This window comes from Cnephaeus nilssonii (assembly GCF_951640355.1).
Source record: "Cnephaeus nilssonii genome assembly, chromosome: 13".
Classification (NCBI taxonomy): domain Eukaryota; kingdom Metazoa; phylum Chordata; class Mammalia; order Chiroptera; family Vespertilionidae; genus Cnephaeus; species Cnephaeus nilssonii.
The window spans coordinates 32600311-32615867 of NC_137084.1; the positions used below are offsets into that span (position 1 = coordinate 32600311).

The following is a 15557-nucleotide window of genomic DNA, read 5'->3' on the forward strand; positions in this document are numbered from 1 at the left end:
CATTAACAGTAGCAAAATTACAGTTATGAAGTAGCAACGAAAATAATTTTATGGTTGGGGGTCACCACAACATGAGGAACTGTATTAAAGGGTCACGGCATTAGGAAGGTTGAGAACCACTGCCTTAGAGCGTCCCCACTCCCACCATTTCTCCATCTCTACCCCAGCCTTTGTCCTTTTGAGGAAAATCAAGAAAAGGCTGCCCTTTTCTCAGTCAAGGCCCCTTGGACAAGTGGAACTTTCCAGCCTACCTCCATACTAAGGACTACCAACTGCCCCCAGAATCCTAAGTGCCTTTGGTGGGACGTTGGTTCACTTCTGTGAAGGAAGCGTCATTATCCCAAATTTGCAAGCCAGCAACCAAGGCTCAGAGAGAGGGAAGAGTGAGAAGTGAATCTGGGACCAAATGGGAGGAGAGGATCCTGGCAAAGCAAGCTTAAGTGCCTGCTTAGTGCGCCCTCTAGTGGATAAGGGTCTCCATCGCACCCAACGGGAGGGACGGGGTGAGAGGGTATTTTACAATACTACGGGGCCCCTACTTTTAGTTTTGACTTCTTCATTTCACATCGTAGTAAAATGTGCCCGTATTTCACGTTAAACATAATTTATACACAACTAAATAAGAGTTGAATTGGAGTAGATCAATAGACATGCAGATATTTTGTATCTGTTTTACCATTTTTGTATTTTGAAGTCAATAACATAACTTGGAAACTCAACTACTTCTGGGCCCTTGAAAAGTTTTTAGAGCCTTAGCTCATTGTTCTGGGAGATCAGAGATAAGAATGAGAATTCATCTGTAAATCCAACAGGTCTATGTTGTTATTATGATAAGATTTTACAAAACTGATTCAATATATTATAGTTATAAAATTATCCAGGATTCCCATTTCTACTCAAGTGAGTTCTAATAAGTTTTATATTTGCTAGGAATTTTTCCATTTAATCTACATTATAAATATTATTGGTATAAAGATAGCTGTAGTGTTTTTATTATCATTTCATCTCTGCTGAACATACAGATATGTTATTTTTTTTATCCTTATTATTTGTGTCTGCTCTTTATTTCTACTCAGTCTCACTAGAGGTGTGCAATTTTGTTAGCTTTTTCAAATAACAAACTTTTGGCTTCATTGATCCTCCTTGTTATAACTTCATCTTATAGTTAATTTCTAATTTTAATCTCTGTTATCTCCTTTTCACGTTCTTTGGGTTTTCTCCATTTTTTTTCTAATTTCTCAAATTAAACACCTCAATTTAAGTATTCAATTTAAAACTTAGCTCATTACATTTTATCCATTTTCCTTCTTTAACATTATATAGGGCTATATAACTTTCTAAATTTACCACTTTTCCACACCTCCAAGTTCTGATGTGAGGTATTTTCATTGTAAATATTTTTAAATTTCCATTATGATTTCTCTTTGAATCCTGACTTATTTAAAATCTTATACAATTTCAAGTATTAAAAGTACCTTCTATCTTAACTGTATTTTGGTCAATAAATGTGCTGACCAAGATGAAGAAAGACCATTACAACCTGTCTCTCATAATTTTATAACTATAATATGTTGATTTCAACAAAACCCTCCAGACAAAACACAAAAAGAATCTGCTTGAGGACTTTTTTAAGTAAGCAAAAGTGCCCCACCAGTGTTGCTCAGTTGTTGAGCATTGACCCATGAACCAGGAAGTCATGGTTCAGTTCCCAGTCAGAGCACATGCCTGGGTTGTGAGTGCAATCCCCGGTAGTGGGGCTGTGGAGGCAGCCAATCAATGATTCAGTTGTTGATATGTCTATCTCTCCCTCTCCCTCCCTCTCTCTGAAATCAATAAAAACATTTTTTTAAAAAAAGTAAGCAATAGCAGTTGCACCAGGGAGGGGGAAGAAATGGTAAAAATGCCAGCAAGTTTCCTGAGGTATTATTTTCCCCCTTTTACCCTCTTAATTTAACCTAAGGGTGGTCTCAGTCATGGAACTGTGCAGTGGGCACATATAACAAAAACCCTGAGAATCCCCCTCTTTCTGGCCAGAGGAACCCCTTCAAATCCAGAGTCGCCATTGTTTATTCTTTCTTTCCTCCTGGCTCTGTTCCAATGCCAGGAGAGGGTCAGTGTTGCACTGTCGCAGTGATAGCAGTGGTGTGGGCAACTAAAACCTGTGTCTCTGACGAAAGGTACTGCAAAGGGAGCTCTTTGGGTGCCAAAGTTTTAGAGGAATTTTTTTCTCACTCTCTCGTCTTTTAATGCTTTGTCCAAGGGTAACTTAAATTCCACAAACCCAAACCCATTAACAGCATATTCAATGAGGTAATATTGAATCGTCTGTAAATCAATGGAGAGATAGCATCAATTAACAAAGAAATAAAAACTAGGAAAAAAAAGGACAAAACAGAAGTTTTAAATATAATATCCAAAATAAAAAATTTCATTGAGATCAATAAAAGAATGTTGATAACAAAAAAGAATCATTAAACTTAAAGATAAGTCAATAAAAATTGTATAATCTGAAAAACACAGAGAAACAAAACTTTAAAATTGAACAGAATAAAATTGTGGGACAATATTAAAAGGCCTAACATTTGTCCCTGGAGACCCAAAAAGAAAGAAAAATATTGGCACATAAAAATTAATGGCTAAATACTTCTCAAAGTTCATGCAAAACATAGATTTACAGATTCAATCTCAGAGAATCTGGAGCAGGAAAAAAAGAAAATTATACCTAGACACATGTTAATCAAATAGTAAAAAATAAAACTTAAAGAAAACAAATTTTAAAGCAGCTAGAGAAAAACAATGCATTACATATAGAGGAACAAAGGTTCAAATGAATGCAAATTTCTACTAAGAAACCATAGAGACTAGAAGAGAATAAAACAACATCTTCAAAATGCTAAAGGAAAAAACTGCCAATCCATAATTTGATATCCAGTGAAAATATCTTTCATGAATGAAGGCAAAAATAGTTTTGTCTCTGAAAATAGTGAAGTAAGAGTCTCCAAAAATTTCCTCCTCCATAAAAGCAATGAAAGGAGTAACAAAAACTGTCAAATTTACTTTTTCAAAACTCTAGCAACTAAAAAAATACAAAAACAAACAAACAAACAAAAAACTCTAGCAACTAGTCAAAGGTTTGCAGCAATTCAAGAAGCAATTATTTAACAGAAACAGCTGAATTCCAGAAATAACGATGAGTTTTGTGGCCTTTTATTTATTAACTAGAGGCCCAACACACAAAATTCATGTGCAGGTATGATCTGTAGGCCTGGCCTGTGATCAGGGCCATCTTCCCTGGCTGCCAGCAGCTGCTGCCACCCACCCCCAGTTCCCCACTCACCATCGAGGGATCGGAGCCTGCCGGCCAGGGAGAGGGAGCAAGAGGTGGTCAGTGCACCTCATAACAACTGGTCGAGCAGTTGTTCTGGTTGTTCCACTGTTCCATCGGTGTGCATATTACTCATATATATATATATATATATATATATATATATATATATATATATACATATATATATATATATATATATATATATATATATATATATATATATATTAGTGGCCTGGTGCACAAAATTCGTGCATGGGGGGGTCCCTCAGCCCAGCCTGCACCCTCTCCAATCTGGGACCCCTCAAAGAATGTCCTACTGCCGATTTACAGGGATCGAGCCTAAACTGGCAGTCAGACATCACTCTCGCAATCTGGGACTGCTGGCTCCTAACCGCTCACCTGACTGCCTGCCTGATTGCCCCTAACTACTCTGCCTGCCCGCCTGCTTGCCCCCAACTTCCCCCCACTGCCGGCCTGCTTGCCCCCAAATGCCCCCCCCACCAGCCTGATCACCCCCAACTGCCCCCCGTGCCAGCATGCTCACCCCAAACTGTCCCCCCTGCTGGCCTGCTCGCCCCCACCTGCCCTCCCCACTGTCCTGCTCACCCCCAACTGACCCCCACTGACGACCTGCTTGCCTCCAACTGGCCCCCCCTGCTGGTCTGCTCACCCCCAACTGCCTCCCCTCACCGGCCTGATCACCCCCAATGGCCCCCCCACAGGCCTGATCACCCACAACTGCTGTCCCATCCTCACCTAATCACCCACAACTGCCCTCCCCTCTTGGCCTCTAACTGCCTCTACCTCAGCCCCACCAACCATGGCTTTGTCCAGAAGAACATTCGGAAGGTCTCCTGGAAGGTCTCCCAGTCTAATTATCATATTACCCTTTTATTAGTATAGATAGAGGCCTGGTGCATGGGTGGGGGCCGGCTGGTTTACCCTGAAGGGTGTCCCAAATCAGGGTGGGGGTTCTCTTGGAGCATGGGGCAACCTGGGTGAGGGGTCTGTGGTGGTTTGCAGGCTGGCAATGCCCCCATTGGGTGAGGGTCCCTGCTGGGGGGGGCGTGGCCAGCCTGGGTGAGGGGTTGATGGCTATTTGCAGGCTAGCCAAGCCCCCCAGCGGGGACCCTCACCCCATGGGGGTGTGGCCACACTGGGTAAGGGGCTGAGGGCCGTATTCAGGCTGGCCACACCTCCCGGTGACCCAGGCTTCCAGCCCCTCCTTGAACGGACACCAGGGTGGGTGGGAAGCTTGGCTTCCTCCATCACTGGGGCAACCCAAGTCTCCTGCTTGCTCCAGCTCCATGGCCGCTGCCATCTTTGCTGGGTTAATTTGCATACTCTCCTGATTGGCTGGTGGGTGTAGCGGAGAGATGGTCAATTTGCATGTTTCTCTTTTATTAGTGTAATTAGATTTTAGAGAAAGAGGGAGAGAAACATCAACTTGTTGTTCTACTTATTTATGTATTCATTGGTTGATTCTTATACGTCCCCTGCCCTAGGATCAAACCTGCAACTCTAACCAACTGAGCTAGTTAACCAATTCTTTTTTTGTTTGTTTGTTTAAATTTCTTTATTGATTAAGGTATCACATATTTGTCCTCATCCCCCCATTCCCATCCCACACCCCTCCCCGTGCATGCCCTCACCCCCCTGTTGTCCTTGACCACTGGTTAGGTTCATATGTATGCACACAAGTCCTTTGGTTGATCTCTCCCCTTTATCCCCACCCTCCCTACCCTCCCTCTGAGGTCCGACAGTCTGATCCATGCCTCCTTGTCTCTGGGTCTGGTCTTGTTCATCAGTCTATGTTGTTCATCATTTTCCCTAGTTAACCAATTCTAACCAGGGCCTGTCGTATTTTAACTTGCTTTAGTCTCATGTCCTGCTCTCCAATTCTGTGGTCGCTTTGAATACTAATAACTCAGCTTCATGGTAAAAACCATCAATCTAGCAAATGAGGGTGGACCTCTTTCAAAGCCTCATTCCAAAAGTATTATCATTATTTGATCTCTCTGGTCATTCCTTGGAAGACCTCATCTGCAATTTTGTCTTTCTTTGATCTGACATAGAGCTTTCCCAGTGCATAAAGCCTTTTCTTCAGGAGCATTTGTTGAAAACAAGCACTTACTTAAATTCACAAGTGCCTGAACTAGAGGATAATACTTGGGAGTAAATAATAGACTGACCAAAAACATTTAAAAGGAAATCTGGGGAATGTGACATCTATAAGAATTTAGAAACGCTCTAACATAAGGAATCTGGGAATCATGAAGCTGCGTGCATGCTCAGGAAGAACCTGAGAAAACCCAGAGCTCTCACCTCTCACTGACCTTGAGGCTGTCTGCAAGCAGGAAGTCAAAACTATGGCAAAGTTGTCAACTACTTGTCTGAGTGTTGAAGGTATGTCCCAACATACACACGGAGCCCCTTGGTAAAGATTAAAAGACTTATTGATTCTAGACAATAAGGGAATATTCGATCAATCATTACCTAACCATTAAGCTAACCAAACAATGGCCACATGACAAAGAATAAAGACTAAAAAATTTACTTCAGAGAAGTCACTAAGCAAACAAACAACAACTACAACAAAAAAACAACAATTATAAATCCTAGGGTTGGTGGTAGGGAGAAAATATGATTTCCAAAGTTGCCATATTAGATTATTTTAAATGTCCAGTTTTCAAAAAAAAATATTATGAGACATGCAGGAAAAGTCTATGTGCACAAGAAAAGCAGTTAATAAAAACTGTTCCTTAGGAAGCACAGACATTGAACTTTGTAGACAAAAAGTCAGCTATTTTATATATATTCAAATAACTAAGGGAATTAATATCTAACAAAATAAAGGAAAGTATGAGAATGCTATCTCACCAAATATAGAATATCAATAAGATAGAAAGCCACTCTTTCTTATGCCCCTCACGGTCCTCCATTACTTCTCTGAGTTCATCTCTCACTTCTCTTTCCTCTCACTCTCTAGAGATCTGACTCACAGAAAAAAATGGAAGATAAAGGAATATATTATAAACCTCACCATAGGGATGTAATCATCAAAACTCAGAACATGAGAAACTCTATTGAACAAATAACTTAGTTTCTCCAACAAATAAATTGCAGTTTTGGGGCGGGGGAAGGGGGAGGTGGAGATGGAGCTAAATCAACCAGCAGCAATGTGAAGACCTTGAGCTTAGGTTTTATACATATATGTACATATAAACATATTCTCTATAATATATATGTAATTCATATACATATATGTGATAATGGAAGAATGTGAGCCATAACTAGGTGTGAGATATTAAACAAGAAATTACTGTTAACTTATATTGTTAAATGGGATTGTGGTTGTCTTTAAAGAGTACTTCCCATTTAGAGATATATGAAGAAATTGTTATGGGTATATTGATGTAATAATACATGGGTGAGGGGGATAGATGGTGTGTATATGTAATAACATTGACCATAAATAGATCATCGAAAGCAAGTGTCTTAGTCTATTTGGGCTGCTTTAACAAAATACCACGGACTGGATAAGCTTATAGACAACAATATATATTTCTCACAGTTCTGGAGGCTGGGAAGTCCAATATCAAGGCACTAGCAAGTTCAGTGCCTGATGGGGGGGGGCCCAGTTCCTCATTCACAGCAGTCTTCTCACTGTAACCTCACACTGCAGTGGAAGGAGCAAGGGAATTCTCTCTGGCTTCTATTTTAAGGGCATTAATTGCATTGGTGAGGGTACTGCCCTTATGACCTACTCACCTCCCAAAGGCCCCACCTCCTAATAACATCATTTTGGTGTTAGGTTTTAAAATACACGTTCTGGTGAGGGGTTAGGGGGAAGTATACATACATTCACCCTGTAGTACAAAGTAATGGGTAGAAGGGGTCCATTTAATTAGATAAGGTTGTTTAGGTTATTTGTGTGTGGAAGATTAGGTTGTTTATGTGTGTAAATTTTCCCATTTGTCTTCAAAATCTGATGGTCTATCAGGTGAGGCGGCTAGGTCAAAGAATGGCTCACAGGTCTGGAAAACATCAGGAGCCATTGTTAGGAAGCATACAGCACAGTGGTTTCTATGGCAAGCTCTGGAAACCAGCACCTGAGTCTGTGTGACCTTGGACTTCATTTCTCAGTGCCTGTTTCCTGATGAGAAGTGGAAATAAAAATGGTATCTACCCCATGAAGTTGTCATGAAGATTAAATGAATTCATAGGTATAAAGCACTATCTCAGAACATTGTATGGCCTAGAGTAAGCACTCAAAAAATGTCAACTATCATTATTATTACATTGAAAAACAAGTGGAAATAAACCACCAGGGTTTTGAAACACATGTATCCAAAATATGTTTTTAATCTTGATGAAGTTCACAAATGGCACAATATTGACATTTCCTTAAATAAATTACACAATCAGGCTCGTAGACAACAAGGCATAGCATCACCATTAAAACAAAGCATAGCATCACCCCAGAGACCACAAGAGGCAGTGATATCATGTCCCCCTATGGTTTGGCAAAGCTGCCATGAACAACAGGATAGCTCTCAAAGAACCAGTTTGCTACCAGGTAAGCTGATGAGAGATGTCATCACGTTTATTGCACATAGAATCAAATATAAAAAGGATGCACAACAAATATGGAATTTGTTTATTTTGCTCTTTTGAGTGAAAAGGTGCTTTTTTTAAATCTATTTGGATGCAAACACGTATATCTTCCCTGGGGTCTTCTCACCAAGTTGTTGTCAACAGAAATTAATAGAAGTGGTGAGTTCAGCTTCATTGTAACCTGAGGTTTAAAAAAAAAAAAAGTTAAAAGAAGAGGAAGAAGGAGAAGAATGAGAACTAGAAGAACAAGAAGGGAATAAACACAATTATTACTGAAAAGAATATTAATTTATAGAAGTGCTTCTTTAACTAAACAGCATTTATAAATTATGGATCTGAGATATAAGCAGGCTTCTAAAGCAAATGATAGTAAAAAACAATCAAACAAACAAAAACAATTCAACCATCATTATGAACATTAGCAGTAGTGTTAAGATGATAGCCCTCTGGACTAAACCTGTGAACACTGAAGGGTTGAAGGCTTTCTGAACCTAGGTTCATTAATGAGGAGTGGCCTGGCTAAGGTTTGCAGGGCTCTCCCTTTCTGAATTCAACAAGCATTTTTTTATTCATTTCTCTTCTCAGAAAGACAAAATTGCATCTCTGCAGCCTGCCCTAGTGCTCTGACTTCAAGCTGAGTTGTGAAAGGAACCCACTACCTCAGGAGAGAAGACTCTGAGGAACCTACCAGGTCCAGTGGGTTTCAAAATGTGGATGTTAAAAACTCCAAATACCTTCCCCTCCCATCCAACAGAACAAAAGCAGTCACCTTCTTCCTGGAGTCCTTTAGCAGCTCAGGCCTGAAGTTCCCTACGGCGACGGCCATAGGAATTGGGGCCCACATCAGTGGGCACGAAGTTTTCCTTAAGCATCCCCCCATGTTTGCTCAGAATGTCTTCCAGCCGATGGATCACACAGGTGGAAGTGTTGCAGGATCTCTTCTGGGGATTGACACTGATTTGCAAGATGGAGAAAGAAGAGACAGCCTGCTAGTGGGATTCTGGAGTCTGGAGCCTACTCAGTGGGACCTTTTCAAAGAAATTGTAGCTCTTCAACATACAACTTAAGAATAAGTGTTTCTGGCCCTAGCTGGTTTGGCACAGTGGATAAAGCGTCGGCCTATGTACTGAAGGGTCCCAGATTTGATTCCGGTCAAGGGCACATGCCCGGGTTGCAGCTTGATCCCCAGTAGGGGGCATGCAGGAGTCAGCTCTCTCATCATTGATGTTTCTATCTCTCTCTATCTCTCCTTTCCTCTCTGCAATCAATAAAATATATGTTAATAAATAAATAAATAAATAAATAAATAAATAAATAAATAAATAAATGTTTCTGGAAGAACCAAGATGGCAGCATAGATAAACTCTGGTACTTGCCACCTCCCATAACCAAATCAAAATTACAACTAAAATTAAGAACAATCATCATTCAGAACTGCCTGAAATCTGGCTGAATGAAAGTCCTACAACAAGAGAAGTAAAGAATAAAGTACATCAAGACTGATAGGAGGGGCAGAGGTGTGGAATGGATTGGTCCAACACCCACATGTGGTGTGTGTTTTTTTAATCAGGAGGGATATCTCCACTGTGGAGGCCTCCCATGAAAAGCAAGGAGTTCCAGCCCCACACCAGAACCCCAGCCAAGGTTTCCAGAGCAAGGAAGAGAAGTCCCCATAATTTGGGGCTGTAAAAACAAGCAGGGATTGTAGCTAGTGACATGGAGGCTGCTAGAGACCCAGGCAGTTCCTCTTAAAGGTCTGGCACATTACTTGTCCACACTCCCTCTGGGCTCCAATACTGGGTGGCAGCTTTGGGGGATCCAGGAACATACAGGAAGGAACTTGATTGTCTGGCATTGGAGCAAGAACTCAGGAGTGGTATTTTCCCAGAAGGGGTGCTTGCAGGGATCATTGTTCCTATGCTGAGACCTCCCATGTTGCAGGGCTGACTGACAGCCATAACTTAATTTCTATAACCATAGCTCACACTGTTCACTCTGTCCTGGTGATTCCCTGAGACTCTGTCCCATCCAATTTGCAGCCCCACCCAAGCTTTTGCACCTATTTTTCCATACGAATGGCCTGTCCTGGCTCAGGCTTCAGACTTTCCTAAAATCTCTCAAACTAGCAGCAGCTGGCAACAGATGCCCCAAACGTATCAATAAAAGGCCTAAGACCCAGCACTAGCATCAGCCTGCCTTGCTTCACAGCTGGGCCTTGCCTAGGCAGTTCCAAGCCCAATACAAATAGCAGCCACCTGCAGATTTTTCTGTCGTTCCTGCCAGGTGGCCCCAGGCAGTGGCTGACTTTGCACCTCCCTGGAGGCCCCACAGCCAGTGCACCCAGTGGACAACTTCAGACCATACTAGATTACAACTCTACATATCCATAGGGGACACACTCAAGGGGCAGACTCAGTGAGCACCAAAGCCCCACTGAAGCAAGTCCTGCTCCATAGGGGTGTGTCCTGCACAGCAGCTCTTCCACTGTAGTTGTAGCTGGTCCTCACAGTCAATTGGCCTGGAGGTCAACTCCTCCCAGGAATGCCGACAGCAATCAAGGCTCAACTCAACAAGACTGTGCACACAGCCCACACAGAGGTGTATCTAGAAGGTCCAGCTCAGGTGTCTGGGGAGGCTGATCCACTGGGCCCTACAGGACACCTACTATACGAGGCAACTCTACCAATTCCAGGAGACAAAGCAGCTCTACCTTACACACAGAAGCAAACACAGGGAAGCAGCCAAAATTTGGAGACAACATGTCACAAATGAAAGAAATAGAAGCAAGCAAACTACTGGATACAGAGTTCAAAACAATAGTTATAAGGTTACTCAAAGATCTTAAAGAGAGCTTCTTCAAGGGACTTAATGAGACTTTCAATGATATTAGTAATAATTTCAAAGACAGGAAAAAGGATAAGTCAGAAATTAAGCATACACTGACTGAAATAAAGAGTAATATATAGGGATTCAACAGTAGAGTAGAGTATCCCAAGAATCAAATTAATGATTTGGGATACGAGGAAGCAAAAAACACCCAATGAGAAAAGCAAAAAGAAAAAGAATCCAAAAATATGAAGATAGTGTAAGGAGCCTCTGTGACAACTTCAAGCGTACCAACATTTGCATTATGGGGGTGCCAGAAGGAGAAGGGAGAGAGCAAGATATTGAAAACCTATTTGAAGAAATATGACAGAAAACTTCTCCTTTAACCAGGAAGCACAGAGAACCCCAAACAAGAGGAACCCAAAGAGGCCCACACCAAGACACATCATAATTAAAATATCAAAGATTAAAGACAAAAAGAGAATCTTAAAATCAGCAAGAGAAAAGCAGTTAATTACCTACAAGGGAACACCCATATAACTGTCATCTGATTTCTCAACAGAAACTTTGTAAGCCAGAAGGGAGTGGCAAGAAATATTCAAAGTGATGAATAACAAGGACCTATAAACAAGATTACTCTACCCAGCAAAGCTATCATTTAGAATTGAAGGTCAGATAAAGAGCTTCACAGAAAAGAAAAAAACTAAAGGAGCATACCAAACCAATAGTACATAAAATGTTGAAAGGTATTCTTTAAGAAGAGAAATAAGAATGAGAATGAAAATGAAAAGAAGAAGGAGAAGGAAGAAAAGGAGGAGGAGGATGGGGGGAGGGGTGGAAGAGGAGGAGGAGAAATAAAAATATGAACAATAAAATGTCAATAAATACATATCTATCAACAATTGAATCTAAAAATCAAAGTAAATGAACAAGAAATCTAATGAACAAATTACACTGATAAATAAAATAGAACCAGAAGCACGGAAACATGACAAATATCAGAGGGAAGGGGGAGAGGGACCGGGAAGAGATTAACCAAAGATATGCATTAACTATGGACTCAGACAATAGGGTGGTGAAGGCTTGGGGCAGGACAGGAACCTCGTGAAGGAGGGCATCTGTAATACTCTCAATAATAAAGATTTTTTTTTTGAAGACAATAGCAACAATAAAAACTAAAATGGCAAAAATTTTAGGTATATCTTACAAAAATAAAAATAAAAAAGTGTGTGGGCCGGGGGGTAAGGGGGGGAGGGCAGAGAATAAGTGTTTCTTCTATATGCAATTACTAAAGTTGTTAGAGGAAATGGCCTCGCAGCCTTTGCTAGGAGCCCTTCATGATAAAACCCAGTTTCTAACCATGGGTCACACACTGAAACCCTGCACTTATTGTCCCTTACATATAATCTCTTTGGGACCGGGAAGAAGTTTTCGGCAAAGACCTAGCCCACCTCAGGACATACAAGAAGCATACAGAAAGCATACCTCAGCCATGAGCACTAATGAAACCACTTTCCATGGGAAAATGAAAATTCCCTGAAGTTTTACCTGGGAGAGGCTCAGAGAACCGGGCTTACACGAAGTGCTTACCTGCTCTTCAGCACACCTGTTCTTTTTTTAGATTCCACATTGCAACAAATATTTTTGTTGTTGTTGTTTTGTTAATCCTCACCCAATGATATTTTTCCATTGATTTTTTTTTTTTTTTTTTTTTGGAGAGTGGAAGGGAGGGGGAGAGAAAGAGAGAAACATTGATGTGAAAGAGACACATCAATTGGTTGCCTCCAACACGAGCCCCGACCAGGGTCTAGGATCCAGCCTGCAACCAAGTTACGAGCCCTTGACTGGAATTGAACCCAGGACCCTTTAGTCTGCAGGCAGACATTCTAACCACTGAGCCAAATCAGGTAGGGCAGCACACCTCTTCTTGATGCTGGAGCTGGTTCCCAGGGACCACTCACCAAGCCCTGCATCCAGCTATCCTCAGACTAAAGTTACTTTTAACCATAGGCCCTGGGCACCTTCAAGTCTTAAACATGGTAATGGCCATCACAGTGTACATCCTTTTAGAAAATGGGTTTATTCATCAAAATTGATGCTGAGGGATAAAGCAGAAACCAGAGGGCTCTGCCGTGATATCCTCTAGGATCTCAAGAAGCTTCCCTCACTCTCTCTTATCTCTCACCTGGTCTATGAGTCCCGCTCTCTTTTATTCCATCCTGAGGTCCCCAACATTTTCTGTCATGAGCAAAGCTACCAATACCAGCTTGAGAAGCAATCAGAGTGAAAGCTGCATGCACTAAGTTCATCAATGAGAGCAAGAAAGAAAATCAGAAGGGATTTCACTTGGAATCCTTGGGCACCCCAAAACTGGGGTAGCGGTTCTTCTCCAAACCACTGGCTATATCCCTTTTCTTGCCAAGTGTTTCAGCCCCAAAGCCAATGCCAGAGAACATATGAAAGTTGTTCAGACACTTCAAGTATGTGGCCAGCACGCAAATACTCAGATTACTGCACGGCTTAGTGATGGAGCTGTCCATGCTGCAAGGAAGACAAGCCAGACAATACCATGCACCAGGTCGGCCTCCAGTGAGGGGCAGTCATGCAGGGAGGGGGTACTTTGAGCAGGAGCAGGAGGGGCAGGCAGGAGGGCAGCTCACACATCTCCCATTAAGAGAACTCAAACATTTGCTGAGTCAGCGCAGTGTGGGGAAGGGCTGCAGTGGGGAAGGGGTCCTCTTTCCTGCTCAGGCCTTCATGTTCTGCAGAGAGGTTCTCAGAGCAAGTGCAAGTGCAACCCATGCCTCTGCCTAGGCAGTGCTCCAAGCTCAGGGTGCAACAGGGAGGTGGGGCTGGGGAAGGGTGTTCTCCCCAGCCTCATGACAAACATATACGTCTTCACAGATCCTATACATGTAAAGGCCCCAGACCTAACTCAGACACCGCTCTATGTGACCCCACCCTCCACAAGGCTTTTGGCTTCACCTTGCAAATGTGCAATGAAGGCGCCTTGCAGGTGTGAGAGAACAGCACATTGGTTACATTTCTAAAACATCCTAAGATCTGCTGGCTTCAAACTGACCAGTCTTAATTCATCCAATGCTGGGAAGTCTCCTCAGTAGAGCAAGACCAATTCCCAGAGAAAGTGATTCCACACCACCTCATTTCCTTTCCTAGCAGCTTTCAGGAATGGATCTTTTCAATGTATCTAACCACAATCGCTCCAGCTGCCCTGAACCTTTGTCTTCCGTGGAGCATCAGAATGGCCGGGCTCCAGAGCCTGGTGAACAAGGCCAGCCTGCTGGACTTCTGGCCAGCTGTTTTTCCTCCTGGATATGCCAAGGTGAGTAGGGAGCCTTACCTGGAGTCCTCTGCCTCCAGCTCCTGCTCCTCAGGCTGGTCCAGCTCATTGGCGTTCCTCTGTGCATAGGCCTTCACCAGTGAAGCCAGCAGGAGGTGCCCATCCTTCTCATTGAGTGCAGCAAGTTCCGAGTCTGGGAGGCTCTCCAAGGCCCACCTGGGGAGGGGAAGCAAACCCAATAGAGGCTCTGAGTCCCTGTCTGGCCTCTCTCCAGGATAAGCAGCCAGGCTTCCTGCTCACTGGGGCATGCCCTGGAAACGTGACCTTCTCTCCCCACGCCTAGCCCACAGGGCTTGAGGCCAGTGTCCACCTGAGGGTGTTGATTCACTGGGAGCCTCACTGTTGTGACTTCAGAGGCACAGAATTGCCTGATCCAGGGGCAGAGGCTAGGAGCTTCAGGCCCTCTCACCTGAGCGGTGTTGCCTGGAGGCCGCCTGCCTGGCACAGGACCATGATGCTGAGAGCCAAGAAGGGGGAGGACTTCCCGAAGCCCATGATGCCTCTCTGTAAAAGGAGAAGAACATTACGGCTGCACCAAGACCAAGCCTGGCCTAGAGCCTGCAGACCTAGGTTCCAGTCCTGCCTCTGCCACAACTGCCTTGTGACCTCATGCCTTGGTTCTGTTCATTTGCCAGATAGGCTGCTGTGAATCTGCTCCGTTCTGTTCATTTGTTGGATGGACTCCTGTGAATGTGCGTGGTAGAGCAGAAACAAGTGTCCTGGGTGAGGACTGGGAGAATTGTGGCTCTGTTCTGTGGGAAGCCAGAGAGAAGCCACAGAGGTGGCCATGCACACAAACCCACACCTTCTGCCCTAGGCAGAAACCAGGTGTGAACCCCCCCCCCCCCCCCCGCCCCTCTGCTGCAGACTGCATCTCCTGTCTTCTCAGGGCTGAGAAATCTAGGAGCCCCTTCCTCTCCCCTGAACTTACTGCTAACTCAGGGAGAGGAAAACGGGAAGGGTCAATTGGAAGAGAGCGCTGAGGGTTTGGGGGGAAATTTTAACATGCCAGTTACTGGTGTCTCAGGGCTGCGCTGGAGGGCAGTTTGGCAGCAGATCCTGAGTGCCAGCACCCCAAGTTGAGCCCACTGTTCTGGTTCACCAATTGCACTGCCTCAGGTCCCTGCCAATGCCCCAGGAACACTGGCGGGCTGGAGGCGCCTCAGAGGAAGGCTCGGGGCTCCCTGTCCTGGGAACCAAATGTGGTCCCTGAGGACACAGACCCCGAAGGGCACTCCCAGACCCAACTCCTGCAGGATCCCGCAGGCACGCCGGGCACCAATGCAGGGCCGGCAGACCCACCCATCCGGGCTTGTGGAGCTCCCAGCGCCCAGGCGAAGCCCTGGGGATGCTGGGGATTCCACTGGTGGTTATTAGAGGAAAATGCACTGCCCGTCCCAACCACCCGCCCTCTCCCGAGGGGGA

The 15557-nt window shown here is 43.7% G+C and overlaps 1 protein-coding gene across 1 annotated transcript; it reads right to left on the reverse strand.

Annotated features, from left to right (window-relative positions):
* Positions 1 to 8017: 8017 nt before the first annotated feature.
* LOC307108715 (calcitonin gene-related peptide 2-like) lies at positions 8018 to 14627 on the reverse strand (the record flags this gene model as incomplete). Its single annotated transcript, XM_079786863.1, has 4 exons — positions 8018 to 8126; positions 8715 to 8899; positions 14133 to 14288; positions 14542 to 14627. 3 exons carry the CDS (start codon positions 14625 to 14627, stop codon positions 8740 to 8742), a joined length of 402 nt encoding a protein of 133 aa, XP_079642989.1. The 3' UTR covers positions 8018 to 8126; positions 8715 to 8739.
* Between the last annotated feature and the right edge of the window lie 930 nt (positions 14628 to 15557).